Here is a 10,160-nt window from a genome sequence, read left to right on the forward strand (position 1 = left end):
GACAATTAAGAGGCAGGTTAATTATGTGGAAATATTTAATCTAAATATAATATTTATTTATTATTACGAAAAGTTATTTCTATTATTATACTTTAAAGAAAACTCTTCATTTGAAGAGACATAACTTTTTGTTCATCGTCTCTACTAAGAAGCCATTTGGGCTAATGTAACACACACAATTAATATAGAACAATTTTGTGTATGTGTGATCTCTCTCTCAATCTCTATTTGTATAGTTGCCGATTTCTACAAATTAGGTAGCTATCCACGAGCTCTGCTTAATAAATCAACCGTTAATCAAGCTTGCCTTGTGAATCAAATCTTAATCTTAAACAACCAAAGTGTTAGCATAATCCCATATATGCTAGGCACTACCGATTATACTGTAGGCTTCTAATCACTCAAATGGATTAGTAATTACTAATGCCCCCCTCTTTCCGTATTGTATCTAAGGTTTAGGTGCGTATAATACCTCGTGAATGGTACTGTTATACACATACTATATCTTAAAGTTACTCTGCTGAATCGTTCACCTTTTTTATTTGGTTTAATCCAGTACTTAACTTACCGGGTTGGTGCAAATTGAATTACGTATAATAAGTACTTCTTCAGGAAAAACTCTAAATTTCATCAATATTAAGAAACATAATACACAGAATGCACACTTTATATTCTATTTAGGGGCTTGAAAATGGTTTTGGGGTTCTAGACCACTCCAAAACGCATCACAGATACATATGGTCCTAAACTACTGGAATAATTACGACCATTTACCTCTGTGCTAAGGTTAGAAGCACTAAATAAACTTCTTAATTGGCAATTGAAACACAGGGACATATGTGCCAAATCACAGCCCATAGCATCTGCAAACTACTTCAACTGGTACAATCTCATGGGAATCCTCTCTGGCCAATCACTAAATCAAGTTTACTGCTTAAATAAATGGCATTCTTATAATGGAGAGCTCATTGTTTATATTTCTGGTAGGATCGCTGCTAGCTAAAAAAGGAGAATTATTCATTCTCTTTGTGGGAGGTGGCATAGAGGATCCAAAACAATGATTCACTGGATATGGACTTATTCACCAACAATAACTTTTAATCCATCAAATTGAAGGACAAACTTCGACTCAGATTTCCAAACATATAGTCTGGAAAATCTTTTTAGTCACTGGATATGGGCTTATTCATCAATTGAAGGACAAACTTCGACTCAGATTTCCAAACATAAAGTTCGGAAAATCTTTTTAGTTTGTGTGGCCTCTTTGATCCCAATCATTTTTACAAGGTGATGATGCAATCTTCTCAGCTTTATTTCGAGCGTCTTTTAGACAATGAAATTGATAAATTTTCTGGTTTTCGTACTGCGATTACCTCACAATGAGGTTACCCGACAGAAAAATACCTCCCGAGTCCCGACTATAGTAGAATACTCATAGAAATTCTAGATTTTTGTGAGATGTTTGACAATGGTAGGATCTGATTGTTTTTATTAATTGCCAAAATCTAATGCATCCAAAGCAATCAAATATCTGTATCCGCATACATACAATTAGCACGGACATACATTATCTGTGCATGAATTTCTGAGCAATATATGTAGAAGTTCAGTTTTCTATTTTTATCTTCTTAATGTATGACCAATCTATTGAAACGTACATATCTTAATGTACGATGTAGTATTGAGATTAAAGCAAACACTTTTACAAACTCTCAAGCTGCAAAAGTTTTGGTGGGGGTGAAAGATTCAAATGTTTCACTCCATGATAAAAAATGGGGGATTGTTCATAACAATTTATGTTTCTAAAAGAATGGCCATGCAGGCGGTGCTACTGCATAGCTCAATTAGCAGAATCATGTAATGTGATTGCAGTTATTTACATAGAGGCATTGGCTTAATCACTTTCACATTTCTCTGTTTTTTTACATGAATTATCTTTTCCATTTGATTGCATGATGAGATTCAATAGATTGACATCATTCGGATGGTTGAGCTTTTGACAATTCGGCCAATATTCATCTGTGGTGAGGACCTGTACAACAAGAGAGTAAAATGATATTATGCCTTTGTTAATATAATTATAAACAATATCCACGCTTGACCTGTAAATGTATACAGAATTATAAATTACACGATGCATTACACATGTCATATAATTTACTAACAAATTAACCAGTGCACGAAATATAAGCATGTCTTATAGATACATGATCTATATATTGATCATCATGCATGCAAAATTGTGTTCTTAGGTAATAAATTTATATCATAGAAGGAATTCCTCATGATCATCCGAATAATTTAACATATCATATAGCTTTTCGCTCATGATCCAAAGTTTGCATGCATTATCTATGGCAATTTCTGGTGGAACTTGACCTTTGAACTTATATGGGAATTAATTGTCATGCCAACTCGATAGCAGTATTGTCTCAATCCTTTTACTGGATGCTTTCATGGCAAGTTTTTATTACCACGTTAATTATGAAATGGAGATATTGAGAAGCTTCAATTGAATTCAAATTAGTATGAAAATGTGACCCCCTTCTATTTCATAATAAGAAATTTTTAGTGTGTATTTCTCATACATTTTCAATTAAGAAAATTAATTTCTGGGTTTGTTTAGATGGCCCCATGATTATGAGTCATATTTTTGTGTAAATTGCTAATCACATTATAATATAGCATCAATTAGTACCCTGCAAATTCCTACAAGACATTTCAGTAGATCCCACAATGGGGTCTAATTTCATGCTTTCATGATTAGATATAATCTTATTCTCTAATTAGCATATATAGGTTGACAAGCCAAATCCTATGTATTTCATCATCATCTAACTACTTTGAAAGAATAGTAAGCTAATCCAACCAAAAGAAGTCCATAACATTGAAGTGTTATTTGGAGTCTCCATCAATGGATTAAAAGACATGCTACCATGAGTACCCATTTTGAGATTTAGGGTTTGTAATTATCTAAGGAATTACTTGCAAAATTGTTTCCGAATTACTCCATATACATTGTCATGGTTTGTTTTCATGCGTTCAAGCCAATGTGGTATAATTAGGTTATTGATATGTCGAAGATCAATGAGTTCTAGAGATGGTATCCTTTTCCATGGGTTATTAATCTATATGTTGAAGTCTTATATAATTCCTAGGAGTGTATTTAGGTTCTTTGATGAGCATAACCTATAGGTTCCTCGCACACTCAAAGCAAACACTAATTCTTTGTTTCCTAACAAATTTATGATAAGCTGATATTCCAAACAGCATAGAAATGATCGCAATACTAGAGAACTTCTAATGCACCTACATTTATTCTTCGTATAATAACATTGGACCTAGATGCTCGATTAGATTAACAATGGAATACCTCGATTAGATTACTGATGGAATACATCGATTAGAATACTGATGGAATACCACGATTAGAATACTGATGGAATACCTTGATTAGATTACTGATGTAATACCTCAATTAGATTGATGATTAGATTAACGATGGAATACCAAGCACATGCATTGATTATATTAACGATGGAATACCGAGCACATGCATAGAACACTATAATTTCTATTCACTGCACTATGTTGAAGACCTCAATGTATTAAGTTTAGCATACATATTGCATACCTTGACTTGTAGTTGGAGGAATTTCACATAATTGATTGCTTTCTCTAGCATTGTCACCAAATCTACCTGCACATACAAGCCATAACTTATATTAGAATTTGATTTAATTTCTTGTTTGTTTAATGTGTCTGTGTGTGTATATTTAACTAGTAATCATAGCACTAATTAAGAGCTAATTAGCAGCTATAAGGCGTACCTTAGTTCCATTTGGAACAAGTTCTTGTAGAATCTTCAAGCGTTCACTTATCCTTTCTCTACGGAGCTACATTATAGAAAGTCAGATCAGAGTAATTCAATGATTGCAAAATGCATTCAATCTTTTGAGGTGAAGAGGAATGAGAAATATTTTAATTCAATTCAATTATATCTTTCAAAATTAGGGTTTTACCCGTGCCGCGATGCTTTGTGGGTCACTTGCGATTGATTGTTTGGCGCGAGTAGGTTTCGAGGAATTGGAATGATTTATGCTAGCTTTAGATGCAGGTTTTGTAGCTGGAGTATGACCAAATTGTTCATTGCTAGTATAATTGGCCGATGATGCAGGATAATTATAAGAGCTCGGAGCTTGATACAAGTTATTATTCAACTTCTTTAATGGTTGAAGAGTTTGTGATTGCTCACCTTCCTGAATCACATAATAATTATATACACATGATTTCTCGCATATTACTCATGTAATTAATTATAGTTTAGCAGATCGATCGATCGCAATACAGATTATTTTTAATCGAATGCAAGAAATTATTGCATGTTAAAGAACACATTTATGCAACTTGAAAGCATTCATAATTTTAGTGTTTATCCTTTTATAACTTAGATAATTGAATAGAGATCGGCTCACACATTGCATTATGGATTAACCTTAGTGAACCTTTGGATCTCTATCAACTTAAAGGACCCATACTACTTACAATTAATAGCCATATACATATATATATATGCATTGATAGATTGGCTATACAAACAGTGATTGGGTTAATCTTAACCCAATTCAGGAGACTCATTTAAAATTACATCAGAAACCACCTTAATTCCCATTAGTTTTTTCATGCATTAGTCTAATTATATGCATCAGCTTGAACAGATAAACCAGCTTATGGATTAGTTAACCATGCCTGTTCGTGTGATCATCTGCGTGAATATATAATGACATGGATCAGGTTGCACAAATAGATTATGAGGTTTATGTTTTTATACATATTTAAGAAAATGCCTGGCCGCCTAACATTTAATTTTTATGCACATTGACTTTAAGTGACTAATGCAAAGATTGCTAAAACATGGAAGAATCATTGAGATAGTTAAACAAATTAAGAGTAAAGCTTAAAAAGTTTGCAAAGGAATGTGTTTGCTTACCACCGCAGTAACTTGATCTTGAACATGATCGTCTGCATCATCATGTGGGCGCTTATAGCTAGTGTTCATGAATGGATGATTAGTTCCATTGATTATGGGTAAGGACTTGGAAGAGGAGATCATATTATGGTTGTAGATTGGGTCGATATATTTATCCGGATCCTGATCATTGTTGTAGTAATGATTAGTAGTAGTAGTAGTATGGAAATTATATAGGCTACCTGCTCCAATGATGTTAGTAGTGGCCGTGTTATGATGGTGATTCATGTTATTATGATTGTGATGATGTTCATCATCATCTGCATCATATTGATGGACGATTTGATCCATTAAGGACATATTCACAAAGTTGCCTGCAGGATTAGTCATGATTGGATTGCTATACTGCTGCAAGAACTCATGATGATGGGTTGTTGCTAATGAATTGTTAGGATTGGGCGCTCCATGATGATGATGGTGATGACTCCCATTCATGGTTTTGTGGTTGCTGATTGCATTAATTCCATCATTATAAGTCATGATCATCGAATGAGCAGGATTATTATTTTCAGTGAACTGATGATCAGGATCTGGCATGACTGCATTAGGGTGCTGATGAGGAGTAGTCATGAATATATTGAACCCATGATGGTGATCATCATCCTCATCCTCATCATTCACATGGCCATGATTCTGCAGTAAAATTGGATGATCTAGAGCATGCACACTGGTGGGGTTATTATTATAATACTGAATTGGAATTGACATGTCATTAGGAGCTGTAGCAGAGGCATTAATGTTAATGTATTGATCCATCATAAGATGATTAGTGCTGGGTATGATTGGATGCAGGATATTGATGTTCATGTTATGGCTGCTTAATTGTGAGGTAATGCTGCTGTCTATTTGATGATTATGATGGTGATTATGATGGTGATGGTGATGATGATTATCAGAAGCATTCAGCATTGCTGTAGCAGACATGCTATTACTGATCATCATCAATTGGTCATCATGCCTAGTGCCATGGCCATCATCATGCTCATGATGATCCATACTGTTGTTATTCATACCATTGCTCATATAATCCATTACATTAAAAGGATGCAGTCCTTGTCCTGCATGCATCTGATGATGATGGTGATTATGATGGTGATTATGGTGATGATTCATTGAAGATATCTGCATAATCCCATCACCAACATTATCATTATCATCACCATCGCCATCACCACCATTCTCATCATCATTATCATTCTCATTCTCATTATCATCATCATCATCACCACCATCATCATCATCATCATGAGGAGGATTGATATTGATATTGATATTGATATCATTATTATTATTACTGCTGTTCTGATGATAATTATCGGATTTTATCGACTGATTATTGTTCCTCGATTCTCCATCGTTGTTGTCATCGGAGTCGCAGCTCGTGTTGAGATTGTCCGAATTGTTGTTCATGCTCGCCTTGGATGATATCGTTATGTTATAATCCATCGAATCATTGTTGTTGTTGTTGTTGCTGTTATGATTGGAGGCCCAGGATATTACTGGTGGATGCTTAATGACAACATTGTTCATCAATAAGGATGATGATACATTGATTAAGACATCATCATTGAAATGGTGGATCAATTGAGGATTAGCATTAGGATTAGCAATCGGATTAGGATTAGGATTAGCATTGGCGTTGGCATTGGCATTAGGATTAGCATTGGCATTAGAGCTAGCCTTAAGATTAGGGTTAGGATTAGTATTCTTGGCTACTAATTTACTCGAAACCTTACTTAATTTTGTGGCCATGGTTATAATACAATTGGGAGCACTTGTGCTTATACTTAAGGTAATCGAGTGTATGTTGCAAACCTCTCTATACTTTAGTGATTAGGTATATATAGTAAGCAAATGTTGGTATCTAGTTAATTAATTAAGTATTCTAAGTATCTTCAGTAAACTTTATAATTGTCTTAAAACAATAAAGCATTGCATTCAATGTATTATATGCAATTAAATAGTATTGAGCCTGTAATCGGATTACAATTGGATTAAAACTCAATGAAAGTAAAAATTTGGATAAAAATTAGATTAAAATTGGATAAAAGTATGGATTGAAGCTGCTTAATTAGAAATTGGATTGAAGACTGAGCTAAAAATTGGAAAAATATTTGGATTAAGAAGTTGAGGAAAATTTGCAATAAGAATTGCATTAAGAATGGATCAATTCTTAATTAATAGGCAAAGCTTGTTGATTAAGAATGGGTCAATTCGTAATGATCAAAAGGAAGGCTCTGTTAATAAAAAAACATTGGGATCAAATGTACATATAATTATGAGAATGATTAAGTTGAGATAATAGAATTAGGTACTCGTTTAATCAGAAGCATAAAATGATTCGATTAATGAAGATATTCATCAATGGAATGAATGAGAAACGAATTGGAATTTTATATCAATCATTTAAAATCCTGTGTTTCTTTAGCGATTTTTTTCCACATCAGTATTAAAATCGAATCTAATTTAAAATTATTTGATTATTATGTAACAAACGCCGACATGATTGTGTCTGCTTTTCGGGCCCCCAAATAATTAAAAGCAAATAAGATAAAATAAATAAAAATTAAATATAAATATAAATAAAATAAAATAAAAATGCACAAGTAAAATAAGAATAAAAGTAAAAGTAGAATAAGAATGAGAATTAAAATAAAAATATTAAAATTGAAATAAGAAAAAGGATAAAAATAAAAAATAGGAATAAGAGTGAGAAAAATATAAACAAATAAATAAAAGAGGACAAAAATAAAAGTAAAAGAATAAAATTAAATTAAAAAGTTAAATAAATAAAAAAAGGGTTAAATAAAACAAAACAAAATTTTAAAAAATAAAGAAAAAGGTTAAAAATAATAATAAAAAGATTAAAAAATAAAAACAAAAATAAAAATAGTCAGTTAGTTATATAAATTGGCCACCATGCCCATCTCACGTCCTCTTCTCCCTTTCAATATTTAACTCTAAATTTTGGACTCATCCGAGAGCCCCTTCCACCCCCCCCTCCCTTAAAGAGATCATGCATGATGAGATGAGATTTACATTATGACATGGAAGATGAACAAGAAGAGAGAGAGAGAGACACACACAATGAATAGGTTTAAGGGAATGTCGGTAACGACACCAACTTTAAGGAAAGCCCGTATACAAGGAAGTTTGATGCCCATTTATGTGACAGTAGATACGAGTCGAATTGGGATTGGATGGGTCAGGAACCAAAGAGGGAGAAGAGTGACCGACACTATCAGATTCGGAGCAAAGGTTGCTCACCGAGCGAGACAACGTGGATATGCATGCCCATTGGCAATCTATCTGTGCACACACACCCACACACACAATCTGTCACTTCGCGTCCATACTACCCAATACCAATCGACTACTCATAAGCTCCTCACATCAATCCTCTTTCAATGCCCGCCCGACAACAATATCAATCAACTCGACCATATATATATATATATATATATATATATATATATAAGCTCCTCACATCAATCCTCTTTCAATGCCCGCCCGACAACAATATCAATCAACTCGACCATATATATACTTCTGAGGCGTAGTTGCGTTGGGTGTGACACTTGCATAGAGGCAAGAGAGGTGCATTGTTGTGTTAACTTTTCCCGCTCGGAATTGACTCGCGACCGTTTACTATAGCCTATCGTAACAATATTGTTGTGCTCCAATTGCCTCCACATTACTTGAGACCACTTATTGTTGCGTTTGCTTTACCCACATTCAGTTTTGCTCCCCTAGTCCATGTTTGGTCGCATCATTCAAATTTGCTTCCTCACACATTCCCCTCCTCCTAGCTTTCCATCCCTACAACACATCTCGGTCCCAGTCTTTGTCTTTGTCTCTCTATCCTCTCAATTTTGAAGGGTACTCGACTTCCATGCATAATTTTCCTCAAACAAGTTCACGAGTATGAGTAATCACACTTTGATATAGAGTGCTCTGCCTCAAATCACCACATTTGAGCCTTTGCTTTCCAAACATTCTCAACTTGATCAAATCCTTAGATGCTTTTTTCTCACACTCACAATTGCAACCTTCACGAATAGAATACTTGAACATTTGAGAGTTACAATTCAACTCCAGACATTATGTGAAAATGTTTTAGTGTCGAGTTAGGTTGTCCTTCAAGCATAGATACATGTTGTCATGCACTCTATGAAGAAAATCAAGCAAGGACCCATTTGTAGTCATACTCTAATTATAGCATAGACCCCAAGACTTAAGGTGGTCAAACATAATCTCCTACCGTGTTGAGTCTCTCTCACTCCACCCATTTGTCGCGTCCATTTCCAAGCATGCTCTCATATTCCTCCCCCACCATACTCAAGATTATCAATATTTCTAATTAGTTTGTGCCTTAACATCCCCACAAAGTTGGCCCTCCATCAATTTGTTTTATCTTAAACATTCTTGGCCGCCTTAAAAAACTATAATGATCAAGGTTGCATCGAGATATGTCAATGACAACACATTAACTCTCGTTGTAAATACATTGAATTTTGCGTAATGATAATAATTCTTTCCGATATTAAAGATTCCTCCAACTTGGCTAAATACTTTACGTTTTATCATTTCCCTAAGAGAATATTTTACACCTATTATGAAAACTATAATGACTTTGAAACGTTATGTTATTTTGATATGGTGTATGTATTAATTTTTTTATTATTTCCTTGTTTTTATATTGCATCAATTACTTACCCATGGCTTTGAAATACTTACTTTTGAACGGACAAAGAAGTAGAGGAGCCTTGTGAGAATGCATGATTATGTAAAACAATGCATGTTATAATGAACATTACCTCTAAAGATGTTTCTTAACCTCGTAATTTCACATAGGTAAGCACATTTATATTGTTGAATTACTCAGCCTTTGAAATACTAACCCATATAGACATGCAACTATTGCCTTTTCATTCATTACATGACTATAAGCAAATGTAATTGTAGATTGAGGAAACAACATTGTATCCTTCATGAGGTTTTCTTATAATAGGTCATGAGAATCTCATGGTTGAGAGGGCTATATTTAAATACACCCTTCACATTGAAATCTAAGTCGAAGAGGTTATAATGTGAATAAGTGAATGCTTTCCATCTTTAATCATACAAAATC

General features: G+C 33.9%; 1 protein-coding gene across 1 annotated transcript; it reads right to left on the bottom strand.

The window, feature by feature from the left end:
* Positions 1 to 1,528: 1,528 nt before the first annotated feature.
* LOC147864454 (uncharacterized) lies at positions 1,529 to 6,781 on the bottom strand. The gene is made up of 5 exons (XM_087319758.1): positions 4,991 to 6,781; positions 4,023 to 4,259; positions 3,831 to 3,896; positions 3,635 to 3,700; positions 1,529 to 2,032 (listed from the first exon to the last, which is right to left on the bottom strand). Exons 1-5 carry the CDS (start codon positions 6,779 to 6,781, stop codon positions 1,895 to 1,897), a joined length of 2,298 nt encoding a protein of 765 aa, XP_087175884.1. The 3' UTR covers positions 1,529 to 1,894.
* Between the last annotated feature and the right edge of the window lie 3,379 nt (positions 6,782 to 10,160).

This window comes from Azolla caroliniana, unplaced genomic scaffold (assembly GCF_043228905.1).
Source record: "Azolla caroliniana isolate FFs.n. ecotype wild unplaced genomic scaffold, voAzoCaro1.0.p SCAF_5, whole genome shotgun sequence".
In the NCBI taxonomy this organism is placed as follows: domain Eukaryota; kingdom Viridiplantae; phylum Streptophyta; class Polypodiopsida; order Salviniales; family Salviniaceae; genus Azolla; species Azolla caroliniana.